This window comes from Rhinolophus sinicus, linkage group LG07, assembly GCF_036562045.2.
Source record: "Rhinolophus sinicus isolate RSC01 linkage group LG07, ASM3656204v1, whole genome shotgun sequence".
Taxonomy (NCBI): domain Eukaryota; kingdom Metazoa; phylum Chordata; class Mammalia; order Chiroptera; family Rhinolophidae; genus Rhinolophus; species Rhinolophus sinicus.
Genome location: NC_133757.1, coordinates 78,905,680 through 78,923,723, shown reverse-complemented (window position 1 = coordinate 78,923,723; position 18,044 = coordinate 78,905,680). Strand labels below are relative to the sequence as shown.

The 18,044-nt window shown below is 56.2% G+C and overlaps 1 protein-coding gene across 19 annotated transcripts in view; it reads left to right on the top strand.

The window, feature by feature from the left end:
- The first annotated feature begins 276 nt into the window (after positions 1-276).
- Positions 277-18,044, top strand: part of MAST3 (microtubule associated serine/threonine kinase 3) — a 36,144-nt gene continuing 18,376 nt past the window's right edge. The window contains exons 1-9 of one of the 19 annotated variants that reach the window (XM_074337893.1): positions 310-381; positions 5,851-5,882; positions 8,274-8,363; positions 16,082-16,170; positions 16,257-16,329; positions 16,501-16,521; positions 17,017-17,095; positions 17,523-17,683; positions 17,866-17,941. In XM_074337893.1, the coding sequence (XP_074193994.1) occupies positions 343-381; positions 5,851-5,882; positions 8,274-8,363; positions 16,082-16,170; positions 16,257-16,329; positions 16,501-16,521; positions 17,017-17,095; positions 17,523-17,683; positions 17,866-17,941 (660 nt within the window). In that variant the 5' untranslated portion in view covers positions 310-342. Of the gene's footprint in view, positions 382-5,850; positions 5,883-7,450; positions 7,992-8,273; positions 8,364-13,338; positions 13,627-16,081; positions 16,171-16,256; positions 16,330-16,500; positions 16,522-17,016; positions 17,096-17,522; positions 17,684-17,865; positions 17,942-18,044 lie in introns of those variants that run through there. The other 18 variants (XM_074337884.1, XM_019736803.2, XM_074337888.1 and 15 more) reach the window with 18 other exon arrangements.

Genomic DNA, 18,044 nt, shown 5'->3' with positions numbered 1-18,044 from the left:
CACTCACTTCACCCGAGAACCGGCCTTGTTGTGTGTCCTGGACATATAAATTAACCTCTCTGAGCCTCAGTTCCTTCATCTGCAAAATGGGGATGATAATGCTCCCTTCCTTCTTAGAGGATTCATTTAAAAATGTTTACTTCTAGGCTTCGGAGGGGTTGGGGCGGGGCCTGGAAGGGCGGGGCTGGATCGCCCAATTGGGGCGGGGCCTTCCAGGAGGGCTCCCGGGAGGGGCGGGTCAGGTCGCATCAGCTGACTGGATTGGCCAATGGTGGTGCCTGGCATGCTGGGGCGGGGCCGGGGCGGGGCCGGGGCAGGGCCGGCGGCAAGGAATAGCGGGCCATGGACGAGCCGAGCCTCCTGCGGCGCCGCGGGCTCCAGGTGAGGCCCCTGCAAGGGCGCAGCATAGTTGACCTGGCCTGAGGGTGGGGGGCGGGGCCTCGGTGTGCCAGGGGAAACTGAAGCAGAGGGGCGGGCGCTCTTCGGGCGCTCCCTATTGCCCAACCGCTTCTCAAAGTGCTTTTCTTCTGGTGGGAAGGAGGTATGCCCCGTTTGACATATGGGGACACTGAGGCTGCAAGCGCTAGCGTGAGAGAAAGAGGCTGAGGGTTTCACCTTCCCTACCAGCTGCTCTAATCATAATATGAGCAGCCCTTGAGCGCTCACCATATGTTCACCATATGTATTAATCCCATTAGAGTGATATACTAATATTAATTAATGGGTAGTAAAATCTGCCTCGTGCCTTCGCTGCACCACTGCGCCCCTGCCTCAGCTCATCCCTAAAGCGAGCCGGGGAGGTTGGGGCTGTCCAGGCGCCCATTTGTCAGATGAGGGAACTGGTCCGGGAAAGTCACTAAACCGAGGTCGCCCAGCGGGGATTTAACCCAGTGTCTTTAACTAGCTGTCTCAGGGCACCTGCCACTGGTCACTGCCTATGTGGGAGGCGGGCGGCTGGAGGCACCTTTGCTTCCCCGGGCCTCAGTTTCACCATGCGCTCTTAGGGCGCCCCTTTTCTAACTCTGGCTGGTGTTCAGGAAGCTGCGCAGAGGTCGACGTTCCAACCCATGCAGGGGCCTTGTGACCCCCGACTGTAACTCCTTTGACCACTCTGGTAATTAAGAGGATCTAGCCATTTCCCTCTGGGGCTGAGACCACACCCTCACGAAGCCACCAGGTTGCAGTTGGGAAACCTGGAATTTGTCATTGACCCAATAAACATTTATTGAGTGCCAGCTGTGTGCCTGGCTCTGCAGAGGCAGCGGGGTGTTCCCCACCCACTTGAGCCCTCCTTCTAGACCTCCCAGTGGTCAGCTCAGAGGGAAGCTCAGGCACACCTGGAGAGTGCGAGGGAACCAAGCCTTGGGGAAGAGGAGGCAGCGGCTGGTGGTGGGCAGGGGGTAGGTATTTGGAGAAATGAAAGAGGCTGAGGGCAATTAGAACCTAGAAAGGACCGAGGGAAGAGGGTGCTGAGGCTGGCCAGAGACGGGGAAGACGGGTCTTGAACCCTGGCTGCTGTGGAACTGCGAACTCTGCCAAAGGTGATGGGAGTGTGTGTGTGTGTGTGTGTGTGTGTGTGTGTGTGTGTGTGTGTGGTGTTGGGGGCATTCAGGGAGGGCTCCAGCAGAGCTGCAGGGCAGAGATGCCTGAGAGCGTGGCAGGGGATGGGGGCGGAAGGGGAGCCTGGGGATGGAGGCGGAAGGGGAGCCTAAAGGAGGGGATGGGGCAGGGCTGGTGAGCCGTGGGGTGTTGTGAAGGGACAGACCCCGCCTGAAGCCCTGTTAAGACTCCAGCCGCCTCGCCCGCGGCCTCTTAAAATAGAGAAACCGCCTTTGGGTAGGCGAGTGGGGGCGCTGCTGATGTCAGAAGTGGGGATCTGTTCCAGGGGAAGAAGGCACCCATTCCCTGATGATGCCCATGTTACGAAACGGGAAACTGAGTCTCAGAGCAGCATAGCCACTGTCCAGGTGTCACAGCGTGTAGGTGATAGAACCGGGATTTGAATCCAGGCACGTTTTGCTTTCCTTCCAGAGCAACACTGCCCTGACAGGCCGCCATCCAGGGAGGTGGAGGGATGAGGAGGGATAGCCCACATGCGTGAAAGCACAGCATGTGCAAAAAGGCCCAGAGACATGAAACTATATGTGTTTTATGAGGAAACTAGAAGCCATTTCTTAGTGCTAGAGCTGAGTGTGTGAGAGGGGACTGTTTCCAATGCCTTCAACACCGATTTTGAAGAGGTTATACCTCCCTGGAGTGATTGGGAGCTATGGAAGGTGCTGGAGTAAGGGAGGAATGCCCAGGTCTGAGATCTTGAAAGACTCCTCTGGAGATGGTGGGGGGCCAAAGGGGGAACCAGAAGCCAGGGTGACACCTGGAGCAAAAGATCGAATAGGAGACAATGGAAATAATAATGAAATAATAGTAGAATTAGAAATAACTGCTCACATTAACGGGCCCCACACATGTTAAGCACTGTACATTCGTTTAATTCTCCTAAGAGATCGAGAGATCAGTGCTGTTACTAACCTGATTTTTTCAGAGGGGAAACTGAGGCTCAAGAGGGTAAGTAACAGCCTGGAAGTCAGAGAGTTGGAATTCTAACCAGTCTGGCACCTGAGGGTGCAAAGATTTTAAGGGCCTCAGTTTGGGGCATCAGCCACAGACTCCCTTACCTGGGGCGGGGCCGGGGCGGGGCCGGGGCAGGGCCGGCGGCCTGGGGTACCAGTTAATCGTGCTGGGAACACCCCAGCCAATCAGGTAGCAGCCTGCTGATCAGAGCCAATCAGATGTCCTGGAGGTTGATCTTTGCCAAAGGCCAAAGAGTCAATTCATAAAATCTTGGGGAAGCTAGGGGACTCAAGTCAGGTGCTGATTGCCCAGCCCACACAATAATATCCTGGCCAATCTGATTGTGGCAATGTATGGCATGCGATTGGCTGTGGGCTGGGAGGTGGTAAACAGGACTGGCCTGGCCCACTGGTCACCAGTTTGCCAGCCACCAGTTTGTGGGCCACCAGTTTGGATTGGCTGTGGGTCAGGGAAAGAGGTGAGACTGGTCCTTCCTGGTTTGGGTTAAGCTCCGTCTTCTGTGTAGCATTTATAGGAGCCAGTTAACATGAGCTTTTATTATTAACCACGACTATTACTATTATTTTATCATTATTTTCATCACTTCCCACTTGGAAACCACAGAATTTTAAAACACCAGATTCCCCAAAGCATCTGGGGTACAGAAGGTGGCAAGAACCTGTGTCTGGACTTTGTCTCTGTTGCTGCTAACGAGACTCCCTGGAAGGTCCAACCTGCTTCCTTATGGCCCAGTTCCACTTATTCTCCACCAGTAACCCTTGAGCTTGTGCCATATGGTGCCTGTTGACATGTCTCCCAATTTGCCCCAGCTGAGAAATTTCCAGGGGACTTGGTGCCCACTGGGCTGAGTCCCATCTCCAACCAACTGTTTCCCATTGGCCTGCTGGCCCAGCCTGATGCCCTTTTCCAGCCCCTTCTTTCCCTCTGGGTCCCCTCTAATGACTCAGTATGGGAATTATGCCCTGCTCTGTCTCCTCCAGACTGGGGGTTCCTCAAGGTGCAGCTGAGGCTTCTGGTGGGGAGGCATCATTGCCAAACCCAGCAAAGCATCAAAGAGGATGCTGTAAATATTATCTTTAAAGGGCGGTTCTAGGGGATCAGGGTCCCCTCCTACGCTCGCCTAGGTGGGAGCCATTCTCTGGGGAACAGCCAGCAAAGAGGGGCCTGAGGGTAGAAGCAGATGGTGCAGGGAGCACAGAGTCCGGGGGCGGTGCCGGGAGAGTTCCATGTAGGCCTGGTCTTACACAGACCCTTTGCAAGAAGGAGGCGAGGGCACGGCCCATCTTCCCTCATCTCTCTCTGCCACTTTACGTCATTTTGTATTTTGGAAGCAAGTTAATATTTGTGGTTAAATTGGTGGTTATTATTAACCTCACAGAATTATTGTTGTGGCTCTGATTTACAGAAGCTGCCCCTGAGCTTGCTCCTTGATTCCTCCCAGGACCCTATGTAACTGGGCCATTTGCCAAATAAGGAAACTGAGGCACAGAGGGGTGAAGTCGCTTGGCAGGGGTCACACAGACCAGATTGGGGGTAGCCGGACTGGGAATCCAGTATTCTCGGGGCTTTGGAAGAAAATGGCTGGGATGGGGAAGCGGGTGTGTGCAGCTGGTACCCTTGGTTCAGAACCCAGCTCCTCCCTGTTTCTCCGGTTAGTAGAAGTTGGGAGTGGGGAGCTGGCATAAGATCCCATTTCAGTTGGAGGGGGCAGAAGGAGACCCTAATGGAGGTGGTGGTGATTGCTGGCTGTATGACCGCTTGCCCTGAATAGTAGTGAGTTCTCTGTTCCCAGAAGTATTTAAGCAGAGGAAGACCTCAGGGTGACAGGTCAACCTTCTCCCACCTTTAATGGCTCAGTTTCCTGAGCTCAAGGTAGCTGGGGTATCCTGGGGGTGACACCGCACCCCAACATACTCTCTTCTCCCCCTACGGACTACCCTGCCAACCTTTCCCTTGGGGTTGTCCCGCGCCCGGCAACTTCCGGCCCCCTCCAATTGGCTGCGGGAGCTGGTGATGTCACTGGTTACCATGGCAAACGCCCGGCTCTGGATGTGGGCAGCCCGGAGCCCACCTAGATAAAAATAGTCGTGTGTCCTCCACGCGACCGCCTCTGCGGGCGCGCACGCGTGTGTGTGTGTGTGTGTGTGTGTGTGTGTGTGTGTGTGTGTGTTAGGGGGCGGGTGTCCAGAAATTTGGATTCTCAGCCTTCTCCCCGCCAGGAGGCGTTGGCGATCGGCTTCTCTCCGAACCTCAGTTTCCCCGCCTGCGAAAAACGGACCTTGCTCCTGGAGCGCAGTAGGCGACTCAGTAAATGTAAAATTTGCCAGGTGTTCTGATAGTCCGCGGAGGCCCTTGCTGAGCGCAACAATAACAACAATAATAATAATGGCTGATCATTATTACCGTGGAAAACCTCCTGATCTCCAAAGTACAGACCAGAGAACATAAGCAGACGGAGTTCAAGTCACTTGCTCAATGTCCCATAGCCAGGAAGGAACAGATAATAGATCTGGACCCAAGTCTGAGTGTCCACAGATTCTAAACTTGTGCTACACAGCCTTTTGAGAATTTAAAATCCCTCTTGGGTGAGCCACATTTGAGGGTGGACTCTGGGGTCATAGTGGACCCCACGCACAGAGCTTTTTTGACTTGCATGCAAGGGCACCCAGGTTTGGGCAGGTCAGCTTGCTGAGCTCTGAAAGGGTCTTCAATAGGGAGTCACTAGTCACTCTCCCCACCAGTGCCCAGAACCTAAACCTGCATAGGCTCTGCGGAGGATGAGGGGGGAATGGCTTTCAGATTTGGATGGGGCAGAGTGAGGTTGACTCAGGAATCTCTCTTTCCTCAACAGATTATTAGTATTTAGCCACTATTGACATGCTTCTTTATACATATAACTAATTTGTTGTTTTAAATAATGAAGTTATTTTTAATGCAAGTAGGTTATAAGCTGGGCAGGTAGATAGATTGGGAGTCTGGGAGGGCTTCCAGGAAGAAGGGCTGCTTGAGCTGAGACCTGAGGGATGAGCTGCAATTAACTAGCACCAGAGGAGAAGGAGGGTGGGCCTGGCAGAGGACACAACTGATGCAAAGATCCTGAGGCAGAGCTGAGCCTAGTGTGTGGGGCAAGCAGACAGAAGGCATCTGTTGGAGCAGGGTGAGCATGGGGGGGCCGATACGGAGGTGAGGTGGGTGGAGGGCCAGGGATGAGAAGGATTTGTCTCCCTGGAAATGACCCTTGTTTTCATCTCATTTCAGAAGGAGCTGAGCCTGCCGCGCCGTGGTCGTGGGTGAGTTCACCTGGGGCTGGTGGGCTGGGTGGGGCCCTGTGGTCCTGGGCATGGATATTTCAGCACCAGCCTCCGAATTGTGAATTTTTTCAATAACTACAACAAAGCTTCTCACCATGATCCTGTCCCTGGTGTTTGCAAAGTGCTTCATAAGTGCCTCACTTGGCCTTACCAGAGGATGGGAGGCGCAAGCCAGTTTGCAAATAAGGAAACTGAGGTGCAAAGGGGTTGCCTCACTGGTTCAAGGGCAAGCATCTCAGAAGGGGACAAACTTCTCTGGCATCCAGAGTCTAGACTCTAGAATTCCAACTTAGTAGTATGGAAGCAGCTTGCATGCTTCCCATGACAGGGAGCTCACTGTCTTTCAGTGAACCTGGGTAGAAAATTGTATCCTTCAGGGTCACATACATGTTCCTATAGGTTGGCATTTTGGGATTCCCTGAAGGTTCAAAGAACATTTTATTCAGTGCCTTTCTAGTTATCAGATGGGGAAAACTAAAGCCCAGCGGGGGCGTAGGGTTTTGCCTTGTGCTGGTGGTCTGGAGGTATGTAAGTGCAGACACTCCCTCTTGGGGGTTGTGTTTGCCTGAGTTGGGGGTGCAAATTTCTTGCCCCTCAGTGAAATCGCTCACTCAACAAGCTGTTTTTTGAGTACCTACTGTGTGCCAGGTCCTGTTCCAGACACAGAGGACACAGGGACAAGTCATTGCTATACCCTGCCCACAGAGCTCAAACTCTCTTGGGAAAAGTGATGGTGAAGTGATGTTATGAGAGATGAAATAGAGACAGATGGCTGGGGGCAGCTTTAGCTCTGAAGATGTGGGCCTCTTGGAGATGTTTGAGTCGAGATCTGGAACAGGAGTAAGAGACCAGGGGTAATATCTAAGGGGAACAGCATTCCAGGCAGAGGGAACAGCATGCGCAAAGGTCTTGAGGTGCGAACCAGCTTGGCATTGGAAGAACAGTTTGGAGAAGGGTAGGTGGAGTGAGTGAGCACAAGGGAGGTAGAGGGAGAGGAGCAAGGGGAGGTCCTGGGAGTTGGATGAGAGTTTGAAATCTGATGGTGGGGTATCGGGACAGAGTGACCCCCAAGCCCCGACCATCTGCTGTGTTTGCACTGAGGATAGTGCAGCTGGTGGGGAGGTGTTTGAAGGCCCTGGTAGGGGCGGGGGCTCGGACATTGCCCAGTGGGCACTGTCCCCGACCTTTGCCCAGGCTGGGGGAGGCGTGATGGACAGTGAATCAGTCAACCACGGGGAGGGCAAAGTTCTGGGCCATGGGGCAGGACAGGGACAAAGACTCCCTGAGGGTTGTCTAGTCTCCGCCAGCTGCAGTGTGCCCGACTCGGTATACCTGAGGTTTCAAGCGGGTCAGAGCCACGACCCCAGTCCTTCGGAATCTGGGCTGGAGGGAGGGTGGGGTTCGGGGTGCCCTGTGTGGTCGTGTAGGGACGGCTTCGCGGAGGAGGGGCGAAAGAGGGGCTGACGTTCCTGGCAGAGGGACCCAGTGGAGCACAGGCCTGGAAACGTCGCTGGGGCCTCGCGTGGAAGCTGAGACCTGCCGCCAGAGGTCGCCAACGTTGGGGTTGAGGGATAGGGGCGGAGCGCGCTCAGATTCTGGGTCCCGGAGACCCCTGAGAGCTGGGCGGTAGCAGAGGACGAGAACGGGCGGAACCAGCCGATCGAGCAATGATGCGGGCCGACCAGCGGTGACTGCCCTTCCTTTCCCGCCGTGCAGTCCAAGGGCCTGGGACCCAGTAGCCTCGGCGTCCCTCCCCAAGAGGGGTTGGCACCGGCAGATCCCGCCTCACGCATTCCGACCGCTCCCACTGGGCTGGGCCTGCGCACAGGTGCGGGACTCCGAGTCCCACCCCGAAGCGAAGAGATCCCGCCCCCCTACCGCCCCGCGCCCCCGGCGGCCCAGCCCCGCGCCGCGTCAGCCGCCAGGCGGGCTGTCCCTGCGTTCGCGTCTGTCCGTCTGTCCGATCGCGCCGCGAGAAGGGCTTGGGGGCCACGAAGGGGGCGTCGGTACCCGGCAGCATAGACACAACCCCGGCGTCGGCATGAAGTCCCGCAGGGACAAGCTGCCCATCCCGGCGCTGACTCTCGAGTGAGTGCTTGGCCGGGGAAGGGGACGGTGGTGGGGAGGAGCAGGCTGACAGCCACGCTTCCCCGGCTTCTCTGTTCAAGTCGCCCATAGTGGCACCGCCGCCTCCGAGGAACCCTCCCGGGTCATCGGCCTGGCCCCGCCCTCGAGGCCTGCGCTAGACCCAGAATCCCGGGCCTTGGGCCCCTTCTCCCGGAGGGAACCGCAACCGTGGTCCAGTATCCGGATTCGGCCACACGCAGGGGGCGCTGCCAGGTTCACCGTCCCCGGCCTCTTTCTTTGCAGTCTGTCTCCGAGCAGCCAGAGCCCATCCTTGCTGAGCCCCAGCAGCCCCTGCAGCCCTTGCAGCCCCTCGCTGGGGTTGCACCCCTGGAGGTAAGTGACAGTGCGCCAGGCGGGGCTCAGACCTCACCCTGGTACCCCAGAGCCTTGGAAACTGCCCAGACCCAGCTCTCTCCCCAAGGTACTGTGGGCTTCTGACCTCGCCTCTCTGGGCTTCAGTTTACCCCTCCATAAAATGGCACTATGATAGAGCTGTGATGGGGAAACTCCATTTTCAGTCATAGCCAGCAGATCCCCTATCTGACAGGTGGCCAAGGCGAGGCCAGAACTTGAGCTGTTGCCCAAGGACATCCCGAGACAGGTGCTGGGTTCCCAGCCTTCTCAGGGCCCTTCCTGTAGAATTGGCCTGGCTCCCAGGCTGTGACCTCAGGGATTCTCCCCACACCCAGCTCAATGGGAAAACGCCTCACTCTGAATGTACACAGACACACACACACACACACACACACACACACACACACACACACACTGCTGAGAGTCCACCGTTAGAGCCCCATGCACTGGCTTACCAGTCAGGGTGTCCAATGGCTTACCCAGGCAGAAAGGTATAGGCAGAAAAGAACCAGCTTGATTAAGCACTAGGCTTCCGTTCCCGCCTCAACCCTGGGAGGGAGGCACCCTTTCTGACCCCATTTCTTAGCTGAGGAAAATGAGGCTCAGAGAGGAGACACCAGTTCTCCTGGTTCAGTATGTCTACGGGCGAAGCAGCAGGGCCAGCTTGGCCACCAGGGTCTGTTGAGGGTTTGAACCACCCTCTGTGACTGGTGGGGCTCAGGGTCTTGCCCCCATACAGGAGGTAATAACAGGGTTATTATGGGCTCCTTGCACAGCTCGGGCACAAGTTCAGGGAGGGAACAGATGTGAGGGTCAGTGGTGTCTAGAATTTGGTGACCCATCAGTCCTTTACACTTTAGTATAAATGAGCTGCTCAGGTTCCTCCCACAGGCCTTTAATGGGGAGAAGAGAGAACGATTTGGAACCCATACCAGGTGCAACAGGTAGGTTGCACCTTCATTCAGTCAACAAGAACTTACTAGGGACCTACTGTTTGCCAGGTATTAAGGGAATAGCTGTGAACAAGATGAACATAATCAGTCCCTTCCTCACGGGTCTCTCAGGAAGTGGGCAATGAATAAATGAATGGAAAAACAAGATACTTTCAGACAGGGACCTCCTGGGGGTAGGGAGGTGATGTTTGAGCCGAGGCCTGGGCAGAACTATGGAGAAGAGAGGCACCAGACAAGAGGGAACTGCATGTGTAAAGGTCCTGAGACAGAACTGAGATATTTTTTAAAGCCTCTGGGCTGCATTGCAGGGAAGAAAGGTCTGCTGGGACAGAGGAGAGGAATGGAGGTGGCAGAGGCAGGGAAGTGGCTACAGCAACATCTGGGTAGGAGATGATGGGCCTGGACCAGTCAGGGTGTCCAGTGGGATGCAGGGACTGCTGTAGTCCCCTTTTAGCAAAAGAGGAAACTCAGGATCTCAGTGGCACAAGACCTCAATTATGTTGTCCAGGGGCACATGGAAGAGAATGTCAGGCCAGAACTGACTCTGAGTTCTTGGCCTCAACCCCAGGAGAGTCCAGGATGAGGGGAGGGACCTGTTGAGAGCCCTTAGCCAGTTTTACCAGGAAGAAATGGAGGCAGTTTGGGGCTCTAGCTAAGGCCACTGGGCTCCCTCACTAGCCACCAGGGGGCAGCATAGCAACGTCACCTTGGGCCAGGCAAGGAAATGGGTCCTTGCCGCTCCTACTCCAAGCACCCTAGGAATAAGCCCACATTTGTCCCGTCAGCCTCCAAGTCCCTGTAGGTCCAGCCCCTTTGACTCCTTTGCTTCCTCCCTGTCCATCTCTCCATCATTCACCCTGCTCTAGCCAAGCGGCTTTCTGGACTGCCAGAATGCGAACTGGTCCAGCCACAGCGCCTTTGCACTTGCTACCCCTTCTGCCCAGAGCTCCATTTCCTCCTTTCTTTGTCAAATCTCCACCAAGCCCTCGGATAGGAAGTCTTCCCTGAACACCCCCATACACACACTTAAGAGCCCCTAAGCTCTGGTTACATCCATCTATTTCCCTCATTCGGATCCCATCATGGGTGTGATTTCCATGTTTTCTTGTGTGATCATTGGGTTATTTTTCTCAACCAGAGTTCTGGGAGCCCCTTGAGGGCCAGACCTGGATCTGTCCTGGTCATACTATATACCCTCAGGGCATATAGCTATATACCTATATACCAGGTGTTCAGTTAATGCTTGTGGCATGGACAAATGGGAAGCAGCTGGGAAGGCACTGCCTGTGGTGGTGGTGGGAAGGGGAGTTGAAGAAGGTCCTGAGTTGGGCCGTCACAGACAAGGGTGTGACAAGTTGTTTCAAGCAGGAAGAGCACTGTCAGAGAAGTGTTCCCTCTGGGACCTTGAATGCCAAGGATGGGAAGAATTTGGGTTTTCTACCCAGGGTACAGGGAGCCATACAAGATATGGGGCTAGAAGAGGTGTGGACAGCATGTGGGCAGGTGGGAAGGGCTGAGGTAGTCAGACCAATGAGGGGTTGGAGGGGGGTGGTCTGTACATCCACCTGGGCTTGTCCATTTACAATCACTAGCAGAAGCAGAGAGGCAAAACCTGAGTCACAGACAGGGTTGGGATCCAAACCCTAGGAGAAGGATTTACCCAAGAGTGTGTTTTTGCTGTAAAAGCAGTAAAGAGCCATGGAGGTTGTGTGAACAGGGGAGAGACGTGATCTGGTGGGCAGTAGGCTGGCACCAGAGGTTGGTGGCTCAGGCAGCCTTCCACGGGAGGCCTTTGCCATGGCCACAGGCCCTCTGGATTGTCAGCTGCAGCCCTATACTGCAGAGGGGGAAAACTGAGGCCAGATGGGCGTAGGAGAAACAGCTACTGGGGACGCCAGTGCAGTGGGTGTTGCCGGGTATGTAGGTGGTACAGAGTTCAGCCGCAGCTGGGGAGGAGGGGCAGCTGCTTTCCTAACTGTGCACACATCGGGGGAGCTCATGGGTACAGTATGTAAGCATACGGTGACACAGACCGTGGTTTCATCCCTACTTGGGTCCCCTAGACCTGGGGGACCTCAAGTTCCCTCTACACAGGAGGCTGGACACGTGAGGGCAGTAGGTGACCCCACCCATCCTCATCTCCACATCTGGACCCTCAGCAAGGCCTGTCCTTTGGAGTCAAAACAAGTTTAGAATCCACCCACTTGTCTTCACAGCCTCACCCTGATCTAAGCCTCAGTGTCCCCTTCCCAGACCCCGTCACAACCCCTCACTAGTCTCCTGCCACTTCCACTCCTGCCTCTGACAGCTCCTGTTTCCGATGGCAGACATGGGCAGGTTTACAGAATCCAGACCACACCTGTCCCCATATCCTCCATGGCTCCCCATGGCTCCTATAGTAAAACTATACTTTCCCTGCAGCCCACAAGGCCTACATGGTCAGGCCTGCTGGCATCTTCCCCTCAGTCCTGTCTCAAGACCTTTGCACCAACCATGCCCTCTGCCTGGGACACTCTTTCTCCATGGCGGGTGCCTCTTCCTTCTCAACATCTCCACTGGCTGCAGTGTTGCCTTCTCAGAGAGGCTGCCCAGCTAAAGTTGTTTTTGCCAGTGTTACTCCTGTTCTTTTGTTTTCCTTGACTTCAGTGATTGAAATTAACTTGTTCATTTAATTGTTTCCCATTTACTGTCTGCCTCCCCAGGAGACTGCGGATCCCTGAGAGGAGGGATTATTTGTGACCTCATTTTCACTGGGTCCCCAGGGTTAGGCACAGGGGCAGACACACAGTAGGTACTCAATCAGTGTGTGATGAGTGAATGAATGGCCAGATCTGAGTGTTTGAGCCCCGGTCTGGGGGACCTGTAGAGCATTCCTGGGGAGGTACCCAGTAGGTATCTGGACCACAGGGCGGGCCATCTGAGGGTGACACTGGACATGGAAGAGACAGAGTAGAGAGTCTGGGAGAGACTTGCGGAGCAAAATTGGTGGCAGGAGGGATGGGCAGGATTAGGGCTACACACTGGACAGCAGCACCCCCTCCACGCATGAGTCTCCCCTTCTCAGATGTGGGGTCTGTGGGATCTGGGTCAGTTCCCAAAGTGTCGTGTGGCCTGTGAAGGGACTGCCCTCAGAGCGACGATGTCCCTGACTTCCTAGGGCTGTCATGAGAGGAGGAAGCATTAATTCACTGCCTACTGTATGAGACATTTCTCCTTCCACAGTGAACACGAGGTACTGTATCCCCAGCCTAGTACCAGTCACTTTCTGTGCCTTCAATTCTATTCCATTTTCACCAGGAACATGTGTAGATGGGGAAACAGAGACCTGGAAGTAGCCTGTTGTTAACATTTACATCTAACTCCTGTAATCCTCTTGTCAGGCCCTTTTTCCTCCCATTTTACTGCTGAAAAGACTGAGGCTTGCGAAGTTAAATCAGGCATCTCATTCCTGACTTAGGAAGGCTGATGACCTTTTCTATCACACAGACAGGCAGAGCGTGTCAGATGCCCTGACTCAGTTTGCTAAACACGCTGTCTGTGCCATCCCAGTACTGGGAGATGCAGAGACCACAAGGATCCCAAGGGCCTGGGGAACACAGCCGAACACAAGAGAAGGCTTCCTGGAGGAGAGGGACGCTGGATTTTGCCGGGCAGGAAGGGCATTCCAAGAAGTGGAGCCAGTGTGGGCGTGGTAGCATGATCCCGGCCAGGCCTCTGGATGGGCCTTGAGTGTCGCACTCAGCAGAAGGGGTTAGAGCCGCCTGAGAAAGGGAAAGGGGGACCGAGATCAGATTTACATTTTAAGGAAAAGGAACCAGGTTCCAAGGCCCAACCTCCAGGTACCACCAACGCCCCGCCCTCACCTCCCACACCCCTGGCAACGCCCGACCCTCCGTCAGCGGCCCTGGCAACACCCCGCCCTCTCAAGAGCACCCGGGGCGGCCCGGCTCGCTTAGGCGCCGCTCGCCCCGCCCCCTCCAGGTCCCGCCTCCGCGCTCGCCTGGGCCGGGTTCTCGGTCGCGCTCCCGAGCGCGCGCTTCCTCCTCTCCCCGCCCCGCCCCCAGCCCCGCGGCGCGCCCCCCACCCCTCCCCGCGCCGCTGGGCTACCCCGGCGGATCCCGCCGCGGAGGTTCGTGCCCTGCCGCCGGCTGCTCCCCCCGCGCCTCCCGGGCCTTGGGTGGCACAAAGGGAAGGAGCAGCATGTCCGACCCCAGCTACTGGACGGCGGTGGCGGCTCCCGGCCACCGGAGCCGCTTGGCCAAGGGCGCGCTGCTGCAGCGCTCCAAGAGGTAGGGGGAACGGCGCGGGGGAAAGGCGCGGCGGCCGGCCGAGTAGACGCGAGTTGCCAGGAATGTGTCCCGGCGGCGTGGTGTGGGCCCCTGTGCGCGGCGGTAGGAGGACGGGGGAGGACTTTCTGGGATCGAGGTATCCCCTAGTTTCCCAGACATCCTTTTTGCGCCCCTCGTTACCCTCACTGGGATGTCTATCGGGGTCGCCGCTAAGGTGTTGAGGAAGTAGCAGGGAATTGAGACAGAGGCAGGATTTAAACCCGGAGCTCGAGGTCTGGGCCAACCTGGGGAGGTGCTTCTTGGAAAACCTGAGGCTGGTCTGTCCCTGGGGCCCAGTCAGCGGAAATCTTGGTTCACAAGCAAATATTTGCTACACGAGGCTGGCGTGCATGTGGGGTGTGAGGAACGCCGATCGCTGGGTTTAACCTAGAGCAAAGCCTGGCCTCTCTTGGGGTCTCAGTTTCTCCTTTTGAAGAGCAGAGAGGCAACGTGAAGGCTATGGGCTCTACTGGACCTGGGTTCAAATGAAAGGTCAGGTACTGCCAGGCTGTGTGACCCCAGGCAGTTCATTCACCTCTCTGTGTCTCATTGGGTGTCTCATTGGTGCTGGGTTGTGGCATTCCCAGAGGGGAGCACAGGTAGAGGCCGGGTGATGGAATCTCTAATGCCAAGTCCAAGGGCTTGGACTCTTCTTCAGACTCTGGGGAGCCACAGAGGACTTATGGGCACCTCAGAGGTTGGGTTCAGGAACTTGGCCTTAGACCCCTATTTTCTGTCATATTCTTGTTCTCTGTGGAACCACATGAGTGGTGATTGAATGACTAGGCCACTTCTCAGGGTCCTGGGCCTCCTCCAGGGAGGGCTGAACAAATAGTCAGCACTCAATAGTTGCTCAGGAAATGAACAGATAATGCCCACTTCCCCTTTGACACCTCCAACTTGGCTGTTTTCAAGAAGGCCCTGCCTGAGAGTAAGAGGGAGGTGGCCAAGTGTTTTTCCCAAATGCTGGAAATGACAAATGATGCATTGCGGTGCGAAGGGAAGGGTGTGGGGGTAAGGAACCAGGTGAGGGGCAGGGAGAGGATGTGGGACTGGTAAGTGGAGGGGGGTGGGCAGGAAGTTTTGCAGGAACCTGTGGCTTTCACTTTTGCTTCTGTACCTCAGACTAGAGGACAATCCCTGTGGTTGTTGACATCTGTAGCCTCAGTTGCCCCCACTGGGAAATAGGTGCAGCTGGTCTCCCCCACCTCCAGACTTGTTGGCATTGACAAATGGTGACTTAATTCACTGAGGAGACCATGGCTTGCGAGCACTGTCAGGAGAAAAATAACAGTACACATACCTGCCACCATGTACCCCAGCTGGTCTGAAGCTGAGCCCTGGTATATGGGTTTCATCAAATCTTTCCAGCCCCTTTCAAGGCATGCAGATGGGGCAACTGAGGCTCAGAAGGGCAGCTGTGGGCAGGCTGTTCTCCCTTCTCCCGCTCCCACCGCCTGTCTTGTCGCCTGAGTTGGAGGGTGACCATGCTCTCCCACACTTTGGCCTGCACTGCCTTCTGCCTGGGACACTGTTCCTGGCCCTGTGAGGCCCAAGGTTTCCTCTCCCTCCCTGCATCGTGTGCTGTGGCTGAGCCGCGTTGGTGGATGGGGTGTGTGGGCTGATGCACTTGCAGAGCAAGAGCAAGCAGAGCCGTTGCTGGGTGACTGCTCTGGGGGGTGGGGAGGGAGGGGGACAATGTTGCTCCCAACTTCCCTCTGCCAGGATGGGGGCTGGGGCCGAGGCACCAATGGGCACTGCCTGGGCAGGGGGCTGATGGCTAGAAGGAGCTGGGATGGAGGGAAGGAGGGAAACACTTTGGCAGAACTGGAGACAGGACTCAACTGTGCAAGATGCTGATGTTAGGGTTTTTAAGGGTCAGACTGGCATTTCGGGGGACCTTGGGGAGGGACATTGCCAAGAGACTTCGGCAGTGGCCCTGGAAAAGGGTGCGCGGAATGGGGTAGGGGACTACCTCAACCCACCTGCAGGCTGCAGGGTCCTCTCCACCCTCTTCCTTATTTGCCAGAGCTCCTGGCAATGGCCACGCATGGGTAAAGGTGTGAGGGTGGGACTGTGAATACTGACGCCTGACAAGGCAGGGTAGGGGCTCCTGACTGTTCACAGCGACCACCAGGAGGCCAGCAGCACTTCATGCCACCACGGATAATATAACAACAATAGCAGGAGATTTAATAATAGTAATATGTGTCCAATATGACTCCCACTGGGCCTCAAAGGCTGGGCAAAGGAAGGGCCATGGGGGGGTCCCGCTGGAGGCAGAGTGGGAGTGGTCGTGCCCAGCTTCCTATCCTGCCCCAAAGCTGGCCTCACAGGTGCTCCTGCCTGGGCACGTGGTCCCCTGAGCCCAGAGGCCTGGGCCAGCACCTGACCTTGTCCCCACCTCCCCCCATAGCTGCCGCAGTGGGAACCGCAAGAGCCTTGTAGTGGGGACGCCCTCACCGACCCTTTCCAGGCCGCTGTCGCCCCTCTCAGTCCCAACTGGTGAGCATGAGCTTGGGAGCAAGTGGGCGGGTGCTGTGTCCTGTCTCCGGCCCCGATGACTCAGTTTCTCCTGGCCTCCTTCTCAGCAGGCAACAGCCCCCTGGATAGTCCCCGGAACTTCTCAGCGGCATCAGCTGTCAACTTCCCCTTTGCCCGGAGGTTAGTGGTCCCTGGTTTGGAAGGGGATGGTGTCCTCTTGACTGGTGAGGGGACAAGCAGGGGGCATGTACTTAGTGGACCTGCCTCCTCACTGGCCTTTTCCCCTCCCCTGACCCCTGCCCTGCCGTGATCCCTCCCTCTGGCTTCTGCCCCTGGCTCGGCCTTCTGCAGCCACATCCCTCGCACAGACAGGTAATTTCAATGAGCCCTGGGGAGCAAGAGGGATCACCACCAGGTCTAAGAATCATTAATTCACTGAAAGTCATTCATTCACTTAACAAGAGTTGTGTGCCAGGCATTTAAATGTCACTTATTCATTCAATATTTATTGCTTGCCTGCTGTATTCCACGTGCTAGGGGACTGAGGAAGGGGGAGCTGGACTTTGGCCCTTGGGAAATCCTCAGTCTGGTAGAGGGGGCCAGCAATATACCCCAGCGGCTGTAACTCAGAGAGGTGGCAGCTTCAATTGGGGGGCACACTGGCAGTTGGAGTCAGGGAGGACTTCCCAGAGGAGGTGTCTGAAGGATGAGGAAGAAACACGCAGTGGACTTGCTCACCCTGAATCACTGTTCCCAGCCTTATAGAGGATCCTTCCTCTAATAGAGCCAGAATCTATATCTGTCCTTGGGCCCCACAAACCACAGGGGCTAAGCCTTCCTTCCGACTCGTCTGGTTCTCCTCTCCAGGGCTGACGGCAGAAGATGGTCCCTTGCATCCCTCCCGTCTTCTGGCTATGGAACCAACACACCCAGCTCTACCGTCTCGGTACCCACAGTCCCACTTTGGTGGGCAAACAGGCGGGTGCGAGGTTGGAGGGGAACACGCCTTTGGTTTTTTCAAGGGGTCAGATAGTTATGCAGTCAGTAAACATCCTCACTGCTCTCTCTGTGCCCCATTCTGGGTAATGTGGGGGGTCCCTGAGAGGTTCTAGCCTTAGCTCCAGGAGCTCCCAGTCTGGGTTACACAGATATCCTTAGCCTGTGGGGTCAGGGCCTAGCCATCGGGGGGGGTCTTAGGGCTGCCAATGGAGCAGACAGGGAGGGCTTTGGTTTTGAGGGATGCATAGGAGCCAGGCAGGTGAGGGTTACCATCAGGTGACCAGCTGGCAGCCTGGGCCTTGAAGAATAATACTGGGGGTTCTGGCTTTGGCACTGACCCTGAACCTGTGGCCCTGATAACCCCCTCCTGCCAGTCAAGCTCATCCTCCCGGGAGCGTCTCCACCAGCTTCCTTTCCAGCCTACGCCAGACGAACTGCATTTCCTGTCCAAGCATTTCCGCAGCTCAGAGAGTGTGGTTGACGAGGAGGTTGGACACCGCTCACCCCGCCTTCGGCCCCGCTCCCGAAGCCTCAGGTGGGCCTTGACCTCTGGCCGCTGCCCCAGCCACTCCCTGGGCTGGCTTTGGGATTCACACCATGGCTCGTCCTCTTCCTCTGGCCCTGACCCTGCCGGAGCCTGGCTTAGTCCCCTTCCCCTGGGCTGGGTCTCAGGTCCCATGCCACAGGCTGACCGGTCCTCCCCTTCCCCCCCTTTAGTCCAGGACGCACAACAGGCACCTTTGACAATGAGATCGTCATGATGAATCATGTGTACCGGGAGAGGTTCCCCAAGGTAAGCCTCGCTATGTGTCCGGACTGACCCCAACGCCCCTCCCTGTTGCTGTCCCTCTCTGGGTGACAGACAGGCACTCTCTGTCTTCTTGGCTATATCGCCA